A 22,322-nucleotide genomic window follows, 5' to 3' on the forward strand; every position below is an offset into this window, starting at 1 on the left:
GGGGGGGGGCGGGGGAGCGTCCTCGTGCAGGAGCGTGGTCAAGGGCGTCGATGGCCAGGCGTCTGCGTTCAGGGACGTGATCGGCCACGTCCGCGTGCGTGGAAGTAGTCGGGAGGCGTGACCGGAGGGGGTGATATCGCGCAGAGGCGTGGTAGGGGCGTGGTCAGGGCGTGGTCGGCGGGGCGTCTTCGCGCAGGGGCGTGGGCGGGTGGTCTGGCGGGCAGGTGTCCTCGTGCGAGGGCGCGGCCGGGGCGGGGCTGGCCGTCCGGGCCACTCAGGTGCAAGCCACAGGTGAGGGGCTGGGTTGCGGTAATACCGGGTGCTGCGGGTCAGCCAAGGCCCCGCTGGGAGTTGGAGGGTCATGGCGGGTTTGTGCAGCAGGAGCCTGAGTCGGGGCGCGCGCGGGCATTTAGGAGTCTCGCTGGCATCGTGCGTGGGCGCGCCTGGGAACCCCGCCCCGTCGCCCTGGCGGAGTCTTCCTCCCCACAACCGAGGTAAGTCGCGTTTGCCTTCAGCGTTTTTGCTCTGGAGAGAAGTACAGTAGGTCCTACAGATTACACCTGAGTTTCCGAACTAGTTTCTCTGACTCTGGGCTGGAACTCTGGACCTGACTTGTGTGTTGTAATGGCAAGTTTTTGCACATCAGACTGTCCTGGCTTAAAAACGTTCTTCCTGTGGGGGCATCTGGGTGGTTGGGACAGGTCATGATCCCAGGGTCATGGGATCAAGCCTGTCTTCCGGCTCCACACTGGGCATGGAGCCTGCTTGGGGTTCTCTCCTTTTGCCCCTCCCCCTGCTTGCGCTCCTCTTTCTCGGTAAAAAAAAAAAAAAAAATGTTCTTACTGAGCTGAAGTTCACGTAGTATAAAGCTATGTGTTGGGGGGGGGGTACCATTCTTTGTTGAGTTTAAAAAAATTTTTTTTGATGTTTATTTCTTTTTGAGAGAGAGAGAGAGCACACACAGGGAAGGGGCAGAGAGGGAGGGAGACACAGAATCTGAAGCAGGCTCCAGGCTCTGACTGTCAGTACAGGGCCCGATGTGGGGCTCGAACCCACAGACCCCAAGCTTCACGACCTGAGCGGAAGTTTGACACTTAACAGAGCCATGCAGGCGCCCCTCTGTTGAGTTCTAAAATATTTCCCTAGTGGACCCATTGCATCCCCATCAAGCAGCGGCCCTCCCTGGCGCTGTGCTTCCCGCCCTGCACCAGACGGCTCCGCCCACGTGAGGGGGGCTCCTCTCCTGTACTCCTGGCGGCCCCACCTCTACCCCCCCTACGCTTGGTGGCCCCTCCCCTACACGGGGCCCCGCCCTACACTGTGCGGCTCTGCCCCCGCGCCTGGTGGCCTCGCCCCCACCTTGTGCGCCCCGCCCTGAACTGTGTGGCCTCGGCCCCGCGCCGGTGTCCCCGCCCCCAGCGCTGTGCTCCCCTCCCGGCAATGTGAGGCCCCGTCCCTGAACCTGGCGGCCCCACCCCTGCGCTGCGCTGTGAGGTCCCGCCCCCGCGTCCGGAGGCCCCACCCCCGCGCTGTGCGCCCCGCCCTGCACTCTGGGGCCCCGCTCCGCGCCGTGCGGTCAGGCCCCTGTACCCGACGCTCCGCCCTGCGCTTTGGGGCCGTCGGGGTTGCCTGTTTCTGCTCGGAGTCACGGATTCAGTACTCGCCTGTTCGCGGCCTGTGTGTCAGGACTTTCGTCCTCTGTGTGGCCCAGCAACATTCCGTCACCTAGCTGTGGCGCCGCTTGTTTGTGGTGCATCTGCTGGTGGCCCTTCAGGCTGTTTCCCCTTTCTGCCCGTCGCGATCCGCGCTGTGAACCTTTGTGTACACGTCGTTGAGTTCCTGATTTCAGTTCTTTCGGGGACCGACCCAGGAGCGGGATTGCTGGATCGTGCGCTGAGGCCGTGTGTCACTTTGAGGAGCCACCAAACCTTTTTTGCACAGCAGCTGCCCGGTTCACGTTCGCACCACTAACATGCGAGCTCCGGAGTGCCCACATTCTTGTCAACACTGTCCTTGTCTGTGTGGGTTTAAAGACCCATGACAGAGCACTCCCCTCCCCCTGCTAGTGGATGTGACGCAGCTCACTGCGGTTTCGATTTGCGGTTCCCTGGCGGCTGGTGATGTGGGACGTCCTTTCCTAGGCTTATTGGTCACATATCTTTGGAGAAATGATTGTTCGGATTGTTTGCATGTTTTTTGCTTAGGTTGCTTGCCTTTTTGTTGTTCAGTTTTAAGTATTCCTTACATAGTCTGGATACTGGGCCTTATCAGAGATATAGTTTGCAAATATTTCCTCTCATCCTGTAGGTTGTCTGTTCCCTTTCTCCTATTGTCCTTTGATACAGAAATATTTTAATGTTGGCGAGGTTCAATTTACTTTTTCCTTTATGCTCATCCTTTTGGTGTCATGTAAGAAACTTACTAAATTCAAGATTATGAATATTTGCACCTGTGGTTTTTTTCCCTAAGCATTTTACAATTTCAGTGCTTTGATTTAGGGCTTTCATCCAGTTTGAGTTACTTTTTTACACGTGGTGTTAGATAAGAGTTCATCTAAATTGCTGTGCATGTGGACAGATTGCCCAGCACCGTTTGTGGAAAGTCCTGTTCTTTCCCCCACTGAACTGCGTCCGGTGTGGCCAGCTGTGTGGTAAACGTCTGGACTTTTCCGTTTTAGTCTCTTGGTCTGTTTGTCCTCATGCCTTACCACACCGTCTTGATAATTGTAGCTTTGTAGTATGTGAAGTGTGAGCCCTCCAACTCTGTTCCTCTTTTTCAGTATATTTTTTAAGATTTTATTTTGAAGTAACCTCTACACCCGCTGTGGGGCTTGAACCCACAATCCCAAGGTCAAGAGTCGCACACTCCACCGACTGAGCCGGCCGACGGGCACCCCCGAGATTGTTTTGACTATTTGGAATCACTGGCAGTTTCATATGAATTTTAGGATCACTTTTTCTAGTTCTGCCAAAAAGACCATTGGGATATTGGTAGGGATTGCATGGAATCTGTTTAACGCTTTGGAGATATTTGGACATACTGCCACCTTAGCAGTACAAAGTCCCCCAATCCTTGAACACAACATGTCTTTCCTTCTGTTGAGATCATCTTTAATTTCTTTCAGAAATGTTTCGTGGTTTTGGGTATACAAGTCTAATACTTCCTTGATTGAATTTATTCCTGAAGTATTTTATTCTTTTATTTAAGATTTTTTAAAGTTTATTTAAGCAATCTGGACACCCAGCCCGGGGCTTGAACTCATGACCCCAGGCTCAAGACCCGCATGCTCCATCGACTGGGCCAGCCAGGCACCCCTATTTTATTCTTTTTAATACTATTGTATGCGAAATTACAAGTTTCCTTTTCAGATTGTTCATTGCTAATGTGTAAAAATACAAGTGATTTTTAGGATACTGATCTTGTATGTTTGCAACTTTGCTGAATTTCTTTATAAGTGCTGATGTTATGTTTGTGGATTTTTAAAAGGTTTTTTACATATAAGATGCCATCTGCAATTAGAGATACTTTTATTTCTTTTTCTGCCTAATGGCTCTAGCTAGGACTTCTAGTGTAGTATTGAATAGAAGTGGAAATGGGCATCCTTGTGCCTGATCTTAGAGGGAGAGCTTTCTGTCTTTCACCACTGATTCTGACACTAGGTTTGGGTTTTCCAAGGTTCCCTTTGTCATTTTGAGATCTATTCTTTCCATTCCTAGTTTAGGTGTTTTTATCATGAAATGAAATGATGTTGAAATTTTCTCTTCCTTCTATTAGTGTGGTGTATTACATTGATTAATTTTTGTATGTTGAATCATCTTTGTATTCCTGGGATAAATCGCACGTCATCGTGGTGTCTAATAATTTTAATATGCTGCTGGATTATATTTGCTAGTGTTTTCTTGAGGATATTTGCATCTATATTCTTAAGATACTGGTTTATACTTTTCTTCTTGTGGTATTTTTGGCTTTATTATCAGGGTTATGTTGGAATTATAGAATGAGTTAAGGGGTGTTCCCTACTATTGTTTGGGAGAGTTTGGGATGGATTGGTGTTAATTCTTTAATATTTGGTAGAATTTACCCATCAAGCCATCTGGTCCAGGGCTTTCCTTTCTCAGGATGGTGTTGATTATTGACTCAATCTTAGTATAGGATATGTCTAGATCTTCTATTTATTCTTGGTTTCAGTAACCTCTGCATTTCTAGGAATTTGTCCATGTCACAGGATTTCTATTATGCTCGCATTTAATTGTTCAGTATTCTCTCATCCTTTTTTATTTCTGTAAAATCCAGTCGTTTTCTTGTTCACTTCTGATTTTAGTAATTTGCGTCTTGTTTTTTCTTAGCCCGTATAAAGAATTGTCCATTTTGGGGGCGCCTGGGTGGCTCAGTCAGTTAAGTGTCCCACCCTTGATTTCAGCTGGGGTCATGATCTCACAGTTCTTGAGTTCGGGCGCTGCATCGGGCTCTGCACTGACAGCATGGAGCCTGCTTGGGACGGTCTCCTCTCTGCCCCTCCCCCGTATGCGCTCTCTCTCTCTCAAAATAAATAAACTTAAGAAAAAAAAAAAAAAGAAATGCCCATTTTGTTGATCTTTCCAAAGAACTAGCTTTTGTTGATTCTGTTTCCATTGTTTCATTTATCTCTTCTGTTAACCTTAAAAATAAAACTGCCAATTATTTTACCAGCAAAAATGTCTTTATTCTGGAATGGCAGAGAATGGTACTCCAAGACTAGCGAGCCAGATCAAAGCCTTATAGCAGAAGGCAGGAGAGAGGGTGGGGCTGTTGTAAACTAAAAGTCCATTGGAGTAAACTGGAAGCTGGAGGTATAGAGGCTTCGCATTGGCTGGGCTGTGGCCGTCTCCCATTGGCTGGGCTCTAGCAGTCTCCCATTGGCTGGCTATGGCCGTCTCCCATTGGCTGGGCTCCAGCAGTCTCCCATTGGCTGGACTGTTGCTGGGGCAGGAGGAAGCCTTCCTTTCCCCTGCTGGGGTAGTAAAGTGGTAGCCGCAAGCAGGATGCTGGCCTTCTGTTGGGTCTGCATTTGAAAGCAGTGCTGGGTGTGAGGCGCCCCCTGCCGGCCGACTCCACTGTAGACAAAGTTTCCTTTTATTCCCATGCTCACATCTATTGGCTTTGGGTTTAGTTTGCTCTTTTCTTGTTCCTTAAAGTGTAAAGTTAGGTTGTCGATTTGTCTTTTGTGCAGCAGGCACTTACAGCTACAGAGTCCCCCCACACTGCATGTGCTGTATCCTGTAACCTCTATCTACAGTCTTCAAGTATTTTAAAAATTTCTCTTGTGATTTGTTTTTTTGTCTCCTTGGTTATTGAAGAGTGTGCTCCTTAACACCCACGTGTTTGGAATTTTCCACTTTGCTTCCTGTTCCTGATTTCCAGCTGCATTCCATTGTGGTCAGAGAAGATTGGTATTCTTTCGGTCTTTTTAAACTGAGGGGGTCTTGGAGGAAGAGTGAGCCTGGGAAGGTTGCGGGGATCCGAGGGGAAGGCGAGCGTTTGACGTCATCGTGCGTGTGGTGCCCCTTCTGCCGGGGCTGGTGATTGGAGGAAACCCCTTGTCTGCGGAGCGGCTGTACCCTGTGAGCAGCGAGATCCAGGGACAGAGTCTCATCTCAGCCTCGCCGCTGCCGCCCAGGGACTGCTGAGCCCCCGTCCGTCCGTCCGTCCGTCCGCCGCCACCCACTCCGGACACAGAACATCCAGTCAGGGATAAAAACGAGCTGGTGCAGAAGGCCACGCTGGCCGAGCAGGCTGAGCGATATGACGACACGGCAGCCTGCATGAAGTCTGTAACTGAGCGAGGAGCTGAATTATCCAATGAGGAGAGGAACCGTCTCTCAGTTGCTTATAAAAATGTTGTAGGAGCCCGTAGGTCATCTTGGAGGGTCGTCTCAAGTATTGAGCAAAAGACGGAAGGTGCTGAGAAAAAAACACAGACGGCTCAAGAATACAGAGAGAAAATTGAGACCGAGCTAAGCGATATCTGCCATGATGCACCGTCTCTTTTGGAAAAGTTTTTGATCCCCAGTGCTTCGCAAGCAGAGAGCAAAGTCTTCTATTTGAAAATGAAAGGAGACTGCTGTCCTTACTTGGCTGAGGTTGCTGCTGGCGATGACAAGAAAGGGACGGTGGATCAGTCACAACAAGCATACGAAGAAGCTTTTGAGATCAGCGAAAAGGAAATGCAGCCGACACACCCTATCAGATTGGGTCTGGCCCTTAACTTCTCTGTGTTCTATTCTGATATTCTGAACCCCCCCGGAGAAAGCCTGCTCTCTTGCAAAGACAGCTTTTGATGAAGCCACTGCTGAACTCGATACATTAAGTGAAGAGTCCTACAAAGACAGCACGCTAATAATGCAATTACTGAGAGACAACTTGACATCGTGGACGTCGGATACCCAAGGAGACGAAGCTGAAGCAGGAGAAGGAGGGGAAAATTAATCGTCCTTCCAGGTTTTGTCTGCCTCATTCTAAAATTTACACAGTAGAGGGGCGCCTGGGTGGCTCAGTCGGTTAAGCGTCCGACTTCGGCTCAGGTCATGACCTCACGGTCTGTGAGTTCGAGCCCCGCGTCGGGCTCTGTGCTGACAGCTCGGAGCCTAGAGCCTGCTTCAGATTCTGTGTCTCCCTCTCTCTCTGACCCTCCCCTGTTCATGCTTTGCCTCTCCCTGTCTCAAAAATAAATAAAAAACATTAAAAAAAAATTTACACAGGAGATCATTTGTCATCCATGCTGTCCCACAAATAGTTTTTTGTTTACGATTTATGGCAGGTTTACGTTACTTCTATCTGAATTTCTGTATTTCCCATGTGGTTTTTATGTTTAATATTAGGGGAGTAGAGCCAGTTGACATTTAGGGAGTTATCTGTTTTCATCCTCAGGTGGCCAATACGGGGATGTGGAATTTTTATACTAGTATAAACTTTTGGCATAGTACTTTTGGTACATCGTGGCTTCACAAGGGCCAGTGTTAAAACTGCTTCCATGTCTAAGCAGAGAAAACTGCCTACATATCGGTTTGTTCTGGTGGCGAACAAAAGGGGTAATTGGTTGCAGATACAGGTGTAGTTTTTGTGGGTACTTTAAGGTCTGGAGCACTTACGGGGCTGTAGTGGAAATGGGCGTCCCGTAGATACTACACGTTGAACCGTGTGCGTCCGTGGCGTACTCATTCTCAAATGTGCACACCTTTGACTACAGTTCCAGAAGTGATCCTTCAGTTGTGGCCCAATTTGCTCTGGATGAGGGCAGAAACGGTTCACATTCCATCATTTGTAAAGTTACCTGCTGTTTGCTTTCATTATTTTTGCTACACTCGTTGTATTTGTATTTAAATGTTTTAGGCAACCTAAGAACGAATGTGCAAGTAAAGATGCAGTAAAAATGAACTGCTTGATGTCCATCACTTTATGTATATCAAGCACAGCAGCAAAACAAAAATCCCATGTATTTAACTTTTTTTAGGGTCGTTTTTGTTTTTGTTTTTTTGTTTTTTTTTTTTTTTTTGATACTTGCCTAACATGCGTGTGCTGTAAAAATAGTCAACGGGGAAGTAACTTGAGATGATGGCTCGCTTTGTTTAATGTCTTATGAAATTTTCACGAACAATCCAAGCATAATTGTTACGAACACGTGTATTAAGTTCACATAAGTGGAATAAAAGTTTATGAATGGACTTTTCAACTACTTTCTCTACAGCTTTTCATGTAAATTAGTCTTTTGGTTCTGAAACTTCTCTAGAGGAGATTGTACATTTTTGGAAAATTTTTCCTTATTCCCTGTTGGCAGCTAATGGGCTTTTACCAAGTTTAAGTATGAAGTTTATCATAACAACAAAATACTACTACTGTAACTACTACTGTTCCCAACCACCATGTCCCATATTTCTCCTTGTGTTTTTTTTTTTTTTTTCCAGACGGGAGATTGATCGGGAAAAAAGTACCGTGTTCCATTTAAAATTTTGGTATATGGCATTTTCTAACTTAGGAAGCCACAGTGTTCTTGTTCTTGGCCCATCATGACATTGGGTAGCATTAACTAAGTTTTGTGCTTCCAAATCACTTTTGTTTTTAAGGACTTCTTGATCTTGTTATAGCCTGCCTTCAACTTTGATCTTTATTCTATTTGTCAGGTGTACAGGATTACCTTTTTTAGCCTTCTGTCTTGTCACCAACCATTCCTACTTTGGTGGCCGTGTACTTGGACAAACGGCCGCATGATTTTTCTGGGTCCACTCCATGTCTGAGGACCCCTTGCTTCCTTTGCCTGCCTCCCACAAACTATTTCCCTCATCCTATTTACCGCAGCAAATCTCTCCTTAGTTGATGAGATTGTGTTTATCTCCTTGTAAACCCTATCTTTCCTGAATGGTCTGTCGTCGTCTGCCTTTAAAATCCTTCCTCTTCCTCTCTTTAAATAATGATGGGGCTAAGTTATACCCAAAGCTCACCCTACGGACTATTTCCTTAGTACCTCGCAGAAAACACCAAACAAAAATACCATTTTTAAAAGAGGTGTATTTTTTTTTCTTTTAGAATGTAAGCTCCTCGAGAGCAGGGACAATGTTTTCTGTGTGTTCTATTGTGCCTAGTACACTGTAAATGCTCAATAAATATTGATGATGGGAACAAATTTAAAAAAATAATACACTTAGGGGGGCTTGTTGTGTGGCCTGACGAGTGATCTGTCCTTGAGAATGTTCCATGTGCACTTGAGAAGAGAGTTTATTCTGCTATTGTTGGGTGAGACGTTCTACAGATGTCTGCTTAGCCTATGGGTTCGAGTCTTCTATTCCAAATTTCTGTCTGGTTGCTCAATCTGTTATGGAACTGGGGACCTAAAACTTCCAGTTATTGTCGTAGAACTGTTTCTCTGTTTATATGTTTATAGTTGTTATATCTCCTTGATGGACTTTCCTTTTTAAGATTAACTGTAATATCTTTCTTTGACTCTTGTGACAACTTTTTAAAAAAATTTTTTAATGTTTATTTATTTTTGAGAGAGAGAGAGAGAGAGACAGAGTGTGAGCCAAGAAGGGGCAGAGAGAGAGAGGGAGACCCAGAACCCGAAGCAGGCTCCAGGCTCCGAGCTGTCGGCACAGAGCCCGACGCGGGGCTGGAACCCACGGACCGTGAGACCGTGACCTGAGCCCAAGTCTGGTGCTGAACCGACTGAGCTCCCCAGGCGCCCCTCTTGTGACAACTTTTAAGTTATATTCCACTTTGATGTTCATAGAAGCACCCTAGTTTCTTATGGATTTACTTCTGCCACTTGTTTTCGGTCTTAGATGTGTTTGGCTAGTTCTCAGCTCCTCCATCACAGCCTGTCTTTGTATTTTGTTGATTTGAAAACTATACCATTTTAATTCCCTTCTTTCTGTTTCTGTGTGTGTTTTCGTTATCTGTTAGTGGTGACCTTAGGGATTACAGTTAACGTGACAACCTGGTCTGAACCTAGAACACACCAGTATGAATAATACCAATTAGTTTCAAAAGTCTATAAACACTTGTCCTATACATCTCTTTGCCTCCTTTGTGTTGTTGTCGTCACAATTCACATCTGTAGCTTGTGTGCCTGTTAACATCGACTTGTAATGACTTAGTGCATTTGCCTATTAAATGCTACAGGAAACAAGTTAAAACCACACAGGATGCGGTAATGCTGGTTTTTATACTTAGCTGCGCGAGTCCCTTCACCCCGTGCTCTGTGCTGAATTGCGCCCCTCCCAAATTCACGTGTCGAAGCCCTAACTTCCAGTGTATTGGGGAGCATCTGGTATTTGGAAGTGAAACCTGTGGGAAGTGATTAGGTCTGTGGGTGGAGCCCTCGGGATGCGATCGCTGCCCCTGTAAGAAGACACAGGGGAGGGATGCTTTTCTCTGCACCGTGTGAAGACAAGCGAGGAAGAGGGCCCTCTCCAGACCAGCCGGCCTCTGGAGCTCAGACCTCCCAGCCTCCAGAACTGAGAGAAATAAATGTGGTTTGAGCCACTTAGAGCGTGGTATTTTGTTACGGCGTCCAGGCCGACTGAGGCAGCAGTGCCCCTCGTTTTTACTCACGACTTGGAGTTCCTGTCCAGCGTCTTTCCGTTTCACCCTGAAGGACCCCTGATAGCGCTTCTGTGGAGCAGGTCTGGTGATGAACTATTGCAGCTCTGATCTTTCTGGAAATGTCTTCATTCTTTCTTCACTCTTGAAGGTCCATCTTGCCGGATACAGAATTCTCGATTGACAGTTCTTTTCTGACTTGAAAAATGTCCTCCCACTGCTCCCCGGCCTCCATGGTGTCTGAACAGGAGTCGGCCGTCGCTTTTCCCGAGGCCTCTTGTATGTGATGCCTCGCTTCTCTCCCACTGCTCTCCGGCGTGTCTTCGGCTATCTGACTCTCGTGTTTGTTGGGTTGGCTTTGAGTTTATCTGGCTTGGAGTTGACTGAGCATCTTGGACTTGGATGTTCCTCTTTTTACTCAAATGTGGGAGTTTGGGGCCATTTCTTTAATATTTTTCTGCTCCTTTCTCCCTTCAGGAATTTCTATAATGCATGTCTTGCTGTGTTTTGTGGTCCCAAGAGTCTCTCAGGCTCTGTTCGTTTTTCCTCATCCTTTTTTCCTTCTGCCTCTCAGTCTGAATAATTTCTTCTGTCTCCAAGTTTGTGGATTCTTTTTCTGGTCTGCTCAAATCCACTGACCCCCTTCTAGTGAATTTTTCATCTTAGTTATTGTACTTTGTAGTTTCGGAATCTCTTTGGTTCCTTTCTATAATATTTATTAATGTTGCCATTTAACCACACATCGTTTTCCTGATTTAGTTCAGTCCTTTATCCGTGGTTTCCTCTGGTTGGTTGTCTGCTGCCGTGTCGGCCCGTCCATAGCCGGTATTGTGGTAGGACCGGTCCTCGTGGTCCGCACTATGATTGCAAGATGTCTTTCGGCAATAACCGCCAGGAAACTTTGAAAAAGCGCAAAGTTTATCACTTACAGCACTTGGAAGTGACACAGAACAGCCGGGGGCCCGTACGGCAGGGTTGTGGACAGAGCACATGCCCGGGCCTGCGGTTCCGCTTTTCTCGGGGTTGACGGCAGGGTTTTGTGGGCTCACTGTTGGCGAATTTCAAACATTAAAGCTAGAATTAAAGTGCAGGAAGAGAAAAAAATAAGTGGCTCAAATGGTCAGTTTTCACAATCAACCAAGATCTTTATTTATTTACTTATTTACTTACTTTAAAGTCAGGCAGATCTTGATTTTTTTTTTTAATGTTTTATTTATTTTTGGGAGAGAGACAAGAGTGCGAGCGGGGGAGGAGCAGAGAGAGGGAGACACAGAATCTGAAGCAGGATCCAGGATCCGAGCTGTCACGGAGCCTGACGCGAGGATCGAACTTGTGAGCCGTGAGACGGGATCATGACCTGAGCTGAAGTCGGACGTTTAACCGACTGAGCCACCCAGGTGCCCCCCAAATCAACCAAGATCTTGAAAACAAAGGAACCTCTGTCAGGGGAAGCAACCTGGTTTCTTATCTAGGGGCGTAGCTGTCTTTGCAGTGCACACCTCGGGATCAAAGCCTAAGCCTGGTACTTGGATTACAGAAAACAAAGAAAAAAACCAACCGTCACGGCCTACACCACACTTTTTAAACATATTAAATACTGGGGCGCCTGGGGGGCTCAGTCGGTGAAGCATCCGACCTGGGCTCAGGTCAAGGTTTGTGGGTTGGAGCCCCGCGTCGGGCTCTGTGCCGACGGCTCAGAGCCTGGAGCTGCTTCGGGTTCTGTGTCTCCCTCTCTGTCTGCCCCTCCTCCGCTTGCGCTCTGTCTCTCTCTCCTGTCTCGAAAATAAATAACGGTAAAAAAAAATTAAATAAAAACATAGTGAATACAGTTTGCCTGATACCTATGACGATGCCGACGTCTGTGCTTCCTCAGGGATAGTTTCCGCCAAAAGACGTTCCCCTTATGAATGAGACGAAGTTTCCTGTTTCTTTCTGTTTTATAATTTTTTCTCAGGGAGCGGCTTTTTGGGAACCATGCTGTGGTTACTCTGTGGGTCATTTGTGCGCATTTTTTAAAGGTTGCCGTATCTCGAAGGCTGGATTTGTTCATTTGTGACTTTGCCAGGTGATCCCTGCCAAGTGTGTGTTCCTCGTGGCGGGGGAGCCGCTGAGATTCCTCTTAGCTGTGCAGTCAGCCAGCGACCTGACGATTCCCTTAAACGTGTGGCTCCCCAAACGGGGCGGGGGTGGGGGGGACCACCACCACCAGAAAACAGATACGATTTCTTTACATCTCCAGAAAGCCACTTCAGCCCACGGAGTGTTAAATCATGACCACCGTCCCTTTCTCTGGCCCTTTAGTCACAAAACCAGCCCTTAGCAACCAGCACCCCTGTCTTTGGGGATCAGGTCCTCCCTGCACACGCCCGTCTAGCGCGCCCCTCCGGGAGCGCGGGCCCCCACGGCAGGGGTGCGAGGTGGCGGGTGCTCGCGTGCGGAAGGCTGAGCTGCACCTAAATTGCCTGGGCCCTTCATCAAGACTTGCTGCGGATTGATCATCCGGCCTCCAGAGTTCCCAAAGGGCTCCTCCAGATGGTTTCCGCCGGCTCAGCAAGGGGGGCGGCCCCCAGGAAGGGCTCCCAGAGCTTCCTGTGTCTTCTCAGCTCTTCCCTACACTCCCCTACACCCCGTGACCCAAATTCAGGGGCTTATTTCTTTGAGCATTCCTGGTTGTTCTACGTTAAGTTGGATCCCAGAGTTCTGAGAGGCTGATCCCGTTTTTGTTAGCTTAATCATTGCCGCGATGGAGCGATGGGGTTTTGGAGCTTTCACGTCACCATTTTTTTGTGCTGCAATTTCTTTTGAGAAACCCGTTTTCCAAGTCGGCGCACCATTTTATGTCTGCGCCACGAGTTCGCCGGGATGGCGTTTCTTCCACGCCCTCACTGGCACGCGCTTTGGCCCGGGTGCGAGCACACTCGTCGTTTCGGCCGTTCCGTTAAGTGCGAAGCAGCGCGGCGCCCGGGCTCTTGGTCAAGACTCCAGCCCGGCTCGGGTGACGATCTCCCGGCTCATGAGTTCGAGCCCTTCATTGGGCTCTGTGCCGACAGCTGCAGAACCCGCTTCGGATCCTCTGTCCCCACACCCTCCGTCCCTCCCCAGTTTGCGCGCACGCTCTCCCTAAAAGAAAGAAACGAGCAAACAGACAGGAAGCAATGGCTCGTGTTGACTCGCGTCAGCTTGCGCGGCGGTGTGTGTGCGGGAAGTATGCTGGGGGTTTGTAGACTGATCTTCTATCCGGTAGCACTTGTCAAAAGGTTGCGTTGATTTTTCAGTAGGCGATCGTGTTGCTTAGAAATACAGACCGTCACGCTTCTTGCCTCATAATCTGGTGACCTTTTATTTTGCTTGCCTTATTCTTAGGGCTGGATCGACCTGTGACGCCGAACAGAAGGGGCGAGAAAGAGTATCCTTGTCTTAGCCCTGATCTTAGGACAAAACATTCCGTCTTTCACCATTAAATATGATGTTAGCTGTAGCTTTGCCATAGAGGCTCTTTTTTGGGGCGTCTAAATTCCTTTTTCATTCAAGTTTTTTGGGGGTTTTTTGGGGGTTGGGGGGGGGGGGGGCGCCCTGCTGGCTCAGTCAGAGAGTGTGTGACTCTTGATCTCGGGGTTGTGGGTGTGGACATTACTTAAATACACATAAAAAACAAGCAGACGGCCGATTTTGTAAAAAGCTTTTTCTGAATCTACATGGATTGTCGTTTTTTTAACCTTTGTTAATAGGGTTATCACTTTGTTTTTTACTCTGTTAATGTGGTGAATGACACGGCTTAACTTAGAATGTCAAACCAACCTAGTACTCCTGGAATAAAGCCTACTTTGTAATGATATGTTATCCTTTTAGTGGATTGTTAAATTTGGTTTACGAAAATTTTGTTTAGAATTTTTGTCTTCCTGTTCATCGGGGATACTGGTCTATGGTTGTCTTTGCCTCTTTCTGGGCTATTTGGATACGTAGCATATCCAAATAGGATAACACTGGCCTCATGGAGTGGGTTGGAAAATATTCTTTCCTTTTCAATTTTTTTGGAAGATTTTCTATAGAGTTTGTATTATATCTTTCTTAAGTGTTTGGTGGTATTCGACAGTGAAACTATCAGGAAGCAGAAGGTTTTTTAATGGAAATATTTAAAACTACACATCCAGTGTCTAACAGATGTAGAACTATTCAGATTGTATATTGTTTTCATTTAAGTGTAGTTAACACGCAGCGAGGGGCGCCTGGGGGGCTCAGTCGGTTGAGCGGCCGACTTCGGCTCAGGTCACGATCTCACAGTCCGTGAGTTCGGTCCCCGTGTTAGGCTCTGTGCTGAAAGTTGGGAGCCTGGAGCCTCCTTCAGATTCTGTGTCTCCCTCTCTCTCTGCCCCTCCCCTGCTCGTGCTGTCTCAAAAATAAATAAAAACACTAAAAAAAAAAAGAAAACCAGCATGCAGTATTGTTGGCATCAGGTGTACAATCTAGTGATTCAGCAGTTCCTGCCTTGCTCGCTCGCACCCATCCTGATACTTGCCCCTCCAGCCTGTATCTGATGCCTCCCCCTGCAACTCCCGTCTGGCAGCTACCAGTGTGTTCTCTGTAAGAGTGTGTTTCTTGTCTTTTGTCGTTTGTTCATTTGTTTCTTTTTAAAATTAAAAAAAATTTTTTAAATTTATTTTTGAGAGAAACTTTGTGCACGAGTGGGGGAGGGAGGGAGAGAGAGAGAGAGAGAGAGACCCATGCTGTGAACACAGAGCTGGATGCAGGGCTCGAACCCACAAACCGCGAGATCACGACCTGAGCTGAAGTCGGAGGCTCAACTGACTGAGCCACCCAGGGGCCCCAGGATATTTTGAGTTTTTAAACTTTATTCCTTTGAATTTGAAAAATGGATCTGTAAACCCCACATCACGGCTCCAGTGTTAGTGTGGTTTATCTTTTCCGTCTTTTTACTTTCAACCTGCTTGTGTTCTACTTAAAGTGGATTTCTTTTTTTTTTTTTTTAATGTTTGTTTATTTTTGAGAGACAGAGACAGAGAGAGACGGAGACAGAGCATGAGTAGGGGAAGGGCAGAGAGAGAGGGAGACACAGAATCGGAAGCAGCCTCCAGGCTCCGAGCTGCCAGCACAGAGCCCACGTGAGGCTCGAACCTACAAGCCGTGAGATCATGACATGAGCCGAAGTCGGACACCTTACCGACTGAGCCCCCCCAGGCGCCCCATAAAGTGGATTCTTGTAGGCAGCATAGAGTCGAGTCTTGATTTTCCATCCCATTTAACAGTTTCTGCTCTGGTTGGGATGTTGGGAACTTTCACACTTGATGTGACTGAGTCCGTCACCACGCTGTCCGTCCTGTCTCTTTGTTCGTTTTCCCTCTGTTTCTGCTTTGGGATCGTTTTTATGAATTCACTTTATTTCTCTTGTTATGTTAGCTATACTTGGTCTGTGCTCTGCTTTGGGGGTTTTAATATGGCTAAAAGCAGGTAATGTTAAGATGTTAAAGAGCCTGCCCTCTAGTGACAGGGTGTCACTTCACATGCACGCACCTTACAGGGGCGCACGGCGTTTCTCCCGTGCTGCTGACCCCGTTCTTGTAGGTCTCGTGTCGTGTGTGCTGTCGTGCCCATGATGCATGTTTCCTTTCTAAACGGGCAGTTCTGCTTTAAGCAAAGGTGTGAGATCGGTGTTCTGTGGTTAACCATGCAGTTCACGTTCTGGAAATTGTTTTTCTACGTAGATGCAGAATTCCGTCTCACATCGTTTTCCTTCTGTCTGCAGGAACTCTTTTTAAAAAAAAATTTTTTTTTTTCAACGTTTATTTATTTTTGGGACAGAGAGAGACAGAGCATGAACGGGGGAGGGGCAGAGAGAGAGGGAGACACAGAATCGGAAACAGGCTCCAGGCTCTGAGCCATCAGCCCAGAGCCCGACGCGGGACTCGAACTCACGGAGCGCGAGATCGTGACCTGGCTGAAGTCGGACGCTCAACCGACTGCGCCACCCAGGCGCCCCGCAGCAGGAACTCTTTTAATGGATCTCGTAGCCTGCGTTTCCTTGAGATTATTTTCGCTTCCGTGTGACATAAATGTTTTCATTTTACGTACGTTTTTCTTCTTTTGTAGGTTGTGTTAAAATACACATACCCTAAAGTTCACCATCCTAAACACTTTTAAGGGGACAGTGTAGTGGTACTGAGTACAGTCAGAATGTTGTCCCCACCACCCGTCCCCGGAGCCCTTTCGCCTCGTAACACGGGACTCCGTACCCGCTCAACAGTGAAGCCCGTTCTCTTTGGCGAAAGGCGGATTCGAGCCCTTTGCCCATTTTTGCATTGAGTTGCGTTTTTGTTGTTGAGTTTTAGGGGTTCCCTGTATACCCCGGGTGGTCCCTCACAGAGGCACGATCCCGTCCGGCGGATTGCCTTTTTACCCTGCTGGCAGTGTCTTTTGCGGCACGACATTCACAAATGCTCCTGAAGGTCAGCGCCGCGCGGGGCCGTCGGGAGCCGCGGCTGCCCTGAAAGTGTCAGTTTATTATTCGAGTTCTGCTGCTTGGCGGTGGTGACCTGGTGGCCGCGGCTCATAGCACAGCTGTCGCGAGGGACGCGGGACATCAGTCCGAGAACTCTACTTTCCGGCCACGGCGTGTGTCTCGCCGAAGTTACCGAGTTGTGGCTAAGCGTGGGAAGCTCAGCTAAAGAAAGTGGTGGTCTGGGGAGATTCGAGGCGTCTCCGAGAGAAGACGTCTCGGGCGGCCCCGAGGAACCGGCGGAGGTCGGCGCAGGACGGCTCTCCCAGCTCCGAGCTGCTGGGCGCCGCAGGTGCCCGGCCCCGGCGGAAGGAGACGGCCGCGCCGCTGAGCGTGCCGTGTTAACGTCAAAGCGGACACTCGGCAGGTCACGGCGGACTCCGGTTTTCATGCTGCTTTTGGGGGGGTGGGGGTGGTCACCCTCGGCCAGTGGAAACCAGCTCAGGCCGCGCAAGTTGTGGTGGAAGGGAATCCGTCGTTGGGGTTTGCGCCCTGGCTCCTGCCGCGTCGTGCTCGGGATTTGCAGGGGTGGGTTTTGGCAAAGTTTTACGGAGTTCAGACACGTCCCTTCGGGTGCGAAACAGGCACGCGTCTCCGTTAGGGGTCGTCGCGACATCAGTTGACGTCTGCTTGTCAGATGGAGCTGAGATTAGAGAGGAAGGGCTTTTCCGCGGTGGCACTGGTTTCTCGTGTCCTTCGCAAGGGCTGGAGCCGCTAGGCTTCTGCGCGGTCCGGCCCACGGACGGCGCCGGGAAGGGCTTTCCTGCAGCGGCCGCCGGTGTCCCTCCCCCCCGTCGCTTCGGTGACGCCGTTCGGGCCGCAGGGGGCAGCCGCCTTTGCTCCGGGTGCTGTCCTTGGATGTGCGCGTGTGTCTCTGTCTCTGGTCACCCGGACAAGACGCTCCGTCGTCCGACGGGGCGAAGGAGAGAGCAGGTGTGTGTGTTCGGCCCCAAGAGACTCCCACCAAGACTCGACCGTTCGCCTTAAGCCCGAGCCTTAATTGAGCCCGAGAAGGGAGCCGAAACAAAAACGGGGTGGTAACTGTGCGAGGAGAATGAAGAAGAAAGCTCTCCGAACGAGTTGCTACGGAGGCCTGACCTGTTTTGTTTCGCATCAGAGAATCTTCCTGTACGCAACGTAGGTTAAGAAAAGTACGGACAGGATGTGACGTTCCCAAAACATCACGTGAGGATCCGGTTTTCAAGTCACGTGGTTCGGGGCAAGGTTAAGGGCTAAAGCGCCAAAGCCATCTCTGTGTGAACCGTTTTCTTGTTCGGGAAGCAGGGCGGAGGACGGCCCTCCTTGTGCGCGGGAGTTCATCCCAGCAGCGGCTCCTTTCTGACGAGAGAGAGGCGGGCCCGGACAGGCCAATAGAGAGACAGTGTGCAGCGTCTCAAACGGAACCCAGATCGCGACGCGGGCAGTGACTTCTGGGTGGCGACGGCCCTGTGAGTGCTGTGTTTGTGCCGTTCGTTGTCTGGATTTGTACTTCTTTGCCGTCAGATGCTCTGCTTTCCCTCAACAAATACTTCTAATGTCACTTTTGTGCTTTTTTTGGTAAAGGATGTTTAAAACTATTGGGCTGCCATAATTTGTGAAATTTCAGTGTTTTCAATTTTTTTTCTATAATGTCAATGGGAAAATTCAGCAATAAACCTAATTTATTTATATGCAAAAAAAAAAAAAAAATGTTCATGAAGTGCAGTTTGTCCGCCTTCCCTTTTGTTGCCTGTGCCTTTGGCGTCCCGTCCAGAAATCATAACCAAATCCAGTGTGGCGAGACTTTTGCCCTCTGTGTTCCTCCAAGTTTTACAGTTTCAGGCCTTACGTGTAGGTCTTTGATCCGCTTGGAGTGAGTTTTTGCGTGATGGTGTGAGGGGAGGGTCCAAGTGCGTGCTCTGGGCTGGGGACGCCCAGTTTTCCCAGCGCCGGGTGCCGAGAAGACCGACCTCTTCCCCCTTGCACGGTCTCGGCCCGCTGGCCGGAAGTCGTTTGGCCACCCGTGCGAGGGTCTGTTCCCGGACTTCCTGTCCCACCGGCCCGCGCCTCTGTCTGTGTGGCCACCCCACACTGCCGTGATCCCCGTACCTTTGGGGTGGTTTTGAAGGCAGGCGGCGTGAGTGCGCCCGCTGTGTTCTTGGCTGTTTGGGTTTCCTGGAGGTTCCATACGAGTTTTAGGATGGTTTTCCTATTTATGCGAAGAAACTTGTCCTTAGGACATTGATGGAGACGGTACCGAATCTGCACATCACTTTGGGCAGTGCTGACCTTGAACAGCGTTGACCTCGCAGCCCGTGAACATGGGACGTGTTTCCGTTTACTCGGGTTTAATTTCATTTCTTTCCACACTGTTTTGTAGTTTTCACTTGTGTGTCTTCCACCTTCTTGATTAAGTTAATCCCTCAGCATTTTATTCTTTGTGAAGCTATTGGAGATGAGGTGGTTTTCGTAATCTCATTTTCAGACATTTGTTTCTTTTTCTTTGCTGTTCAGTAGTTCAGTTAGGATTTGTTTGGGTTGATTCTCTTTAGGATTTACTTAGCTTCTTGACTCATAGGTTTTTCTCTTTGCCTAACTTGGAACATTTTTCAGCCTTTTACTTCCTGAAGTGTTTTTCACCACCCTCCTCTTTCTCTTTTCCTTCTTGGGACTCCAGTGACCTGAATGTCAGACCTTTTGTCGGTGTCCCCCAAACACTGAAGATCTGTTCAAGAAAAAAATAAATAACAAGTGTTTTCTCACTTTGTAATTCAGATTGAATAAGGCTCCACGGACCCGTCTTCAAGGCTGCTGACTCTTCCCTTTCGGCTATTGTCCGTGTGGTGAGGGTTTTTTTCCTCACTTTATCTTTCGGTTCTAAAATTTCAACCTGGGTTTTCTTTGTCTCTTCTATTTCTTTTATGCAAAGTTCTGTTTTAACAGTCGTTGAAGGCATGCGTAAGAACTCCTTTAACGTGTCTGTCAGGTGTTTCCAACATCTGTGCCGCTTCGGATTGGCATCTGTGGTTGTCTCTTCCCGTGTGAACTGAAATGTTCGTGCTTTTCGTACGCTGAAGAATTTGTTCTCGTATCCTGGGCTTAGGGGATCCTGGGTTTTGTTTCCAAACTATGAGGATGGCGCCTTTTCTTTTGTCAGGCCGCCCACCTGGACAGAGGCAGGCTGAGCTCCGCCTGCCTCCTGTGGGCCGTGCCTCCAAAGTCCGTTGAGCTCTCAAAGCCTGATGTCCCAGATGGCAGCCTGTGACCTGGGCGGGCCTGTCCTGTCCCCACAGTGTGTGGTGTGCTCCTGAGGGCCTGGGTGGGGCTGCGCCCTGGAGCTCGAACACCGCCTCACGCCTCGCCTCACCGGGCGACTTTTCTGAGCTTCTCTCTTGGTTCTTTATTTCCGTGCGTCTCTCTCCCCTCCCCCCTCTGAGCCTCTGGGCAGAAACGGGCCTCTGGCCACCCCACTGTGCCACGAACTTGGCCGGACCTGGGCTGTTTGGGGCGAACTCAGGCCGATGAAGGGGACAGTGGAGAAGACAGCCCTGGGAGTTGGCCCCACCCTCGCCGTGTCACAGCTGCTCTGGGCGGAGGACGTTTTCCCTCCTGAGAACATCACCCCGGTGCCACCCCCAGCTCTGGACCCGCTGCCGCCAGTGCTGCTGCAGAATTGCCGGGCCCGGAGACGATGAGCCGACGGAGGGAAGGAGAATCCGAGGAGCATCGGGGGCTCCCCTTCCGTTCCTAGTTCCTATCCCCGGAAGAAAAGGTTTCTCCTTTCCCGTCCCCTCTCTCTGTCCGCTTTCTGGCAAAGGCGAGCTCCGGGCTGGCTCGGCAGGACTCCAGAATCTGGTGTTTTCCGGCCCCGTCGGGCCGCTCACGACCTTGACCCGAGGCGCCTGCTTCCGCCGACTCCAGCGCGTCTGTCGTCCCTCCGTGGGTCCGGCAGCGGTGGGGGAGGGCGTGTTCCGCCTCACTTCGCGGGTGAACCGCACCCTGAGCTGCAGTTGGGCCCCCCCTCCGCTCTGCACCCCTCGCGGCCTTTGGGCAGCTCCCGAAGCCTCTCCCCAGCCCGGGCCCCTCCTGGTTGCCTCAGCCTCCGTGGCTCTACTGAGAAAAGCACTCTGCCTCCGTGGGCGCCCCTCCCCCCTCCGCCTCCGTGGGCGCCCCTCTCCCACCTTCGTTAACTGTGTGGTGTGGGAGCTCAATTTTTTTTCTATTGATTTATCTCAAAGCATTTTAAAAAAAATTTTTTTTTCAACGTTTTTATTTATTTTTGGGACAGAGAGAGACAGAGCATGAACAGGGGAGGGGCAGAGAGAGAGGGAGACACAGAATTGGAAACAGGCTCCAGGCTCTGAGCCATCAGCCCAGAGCCCGACGCGGGGCTCGAACTCACGGACCGCGAGATCGTGACCTGGCTGAAGTTGGACGCTCAACCGACTGTGCCACCCAGGCGCCCCTATCTCAAAGCATTTTTAAATTTCCCTTGTAATTTCTTCTTTGTTTAGGAGCGTGGTGCTTAGTTTCCACATAGTTTTTGAATTTTCCAGATTCCCCGTTACTGATTTCTGATTTCATTCTATTGTGGTTGGAGAACATACTTTGTATCATCTCAGCCTTTTAAAATTTTCTGAGGCTTTTTCACGGCCGACATACGGTCTCTCCCGGAAAAGCCTCCGTCTGCACCTGAGGACAGGTCCTTTGCGGCGGCGGCGGCCGGGCCGGTGGACGCCCGGCTGGTTCGCGGCGTTGTGCACAGTCTCCGGGTGGGTCTCCGGGTGCTTGTCGACCCCTCGGGGAGGGCCGGCCCCGGCGTGTGGCGTCTCCGGCCCGACGGGCTCTGTGGAGCCCCGTGGAGGTAGCACGTAGTTGAGCCATAATTAGGAAGATAAGGCCTGCCACCCTGTCCCTTTAACCGGGAGAGTCTCATCCACCTGCACTTAAATTACTGACAAACCTTCCAACATTCTTGCTGTTTTCGGTCACAAATCTGTTTTGTTCCTCTACTGCTGCCGTCTTTTTTGTTCTAGGCATTTTCTGGTACTCCATTTACTGTTCATTTTACTGTAATTTTGAGCTATTAAAAAAAAAGGTTGAGGGGCATCTGGCCGGTTCATCAGTTATGACGAAAACCAGTGGGTTTTTTTATTTCTTCCTGCGGATTCAAGTTACTATTCGGTGTTTCCTGATCGAGCCTGAAGGACACTTTTCAGTATTTCTGAAGGGCGGGTGGCCTGGCGGTGAATTCTGGCTTTGTTCATCCAGAAATGTCCTGATTTCTCCGTTTCCTGGAAGGGGTCGCTCACCGCCATCGTCGTCTTTGAGCAGTTTGGGCCGCGTTCCCTCCTGCGTCTCAAAGGGCATCTCTTGCCACTTCGAGATTTTCTTCTTTTCTGTAGCTTTTGACAGTTAGATGATGACGCGTCTACGTGTGGATCTCTTGGGTTTCCTCTGCTTGGAGTTCGTTGAGCTTCTTGGATACAGGTTACTGTTTTTTGTCAAAGTTGAGGAATTTGGGCCATCGTGTCTTCGGATATGCCTTCTGCCCGTTTCTGCTCTTCTAGGAGCTCCCAGTGCACACGGACGCACCCGAGAGCACCCAGCAGGTCTCTGAGACTCTGTTCAGTTTTTGTTTTCTCACTCTTTTTTCTTGCAGTTACGCCAGCTAAGCCAGCCGGGGGCACCTGGCTGGCTCAGGTGGTAGGGCATGTAACCCCTGATCTTGGGGTCGCGAGTTCGAGCCCCACTTTGGATG

The 22,322-nt window shown here is 49.5% G+C and overlaps 1 protein-coding gene and 1 long non-coding RNA gene across 2 annotated transcripts; both read left to right on the forward strand.

Annotated features, from left to right (window-relative positions):
• The first annotated feature begins 361 nt into the window (after positions 1-361).
• Positions 362-6,497, forward strand: LOC121009985 (14-3-3 protein zeta/delta-like). The gene is given in 3 exon segments (XM_040443428.1): positions 362-494; positions 5,668-6,275; positions 6,277-6,497. Coding segments are annotated over 3 exon segments (930 nt in total). The 3' UTR covers positions 6,466-6,497.
• An 867-nt stretch (positions 6,498-7,364) lies between these two features.
• LOC121009937 (uncharacterized) lies at positions 7,365-21,086 on the forward strand. The gene is made up of 3 exons (XR_005780921.1): positions 7,365-8,253; positions 11,440-11,445; positions 21,076-21,086. It is a non-coding gene; the product is annotated as an uncharacterized LOC121009937 (long non-coding RNA).
• The last annotated feature ends 1,236 nt before the right edge of the window (positions 21,087-22,322 follow it).

The sequence above is a fragment of the Herpailurus yagouaroundi genome, unplaced genomic scaffold (assembly GCF_014898765.1).
Source record: "Herpailurus yagouaroundi ecotype Mexico unplaced genomic scaffold, PumYag 190, whole genome shotgun sequence".
Taxonomy (NCBI): domain Eukaryota; kingdom Metazoa; phylum Chordata; class Mammalia; order Carnivora; family Felidae; genus Herpailurus; species Herpailurus yagouaroundi.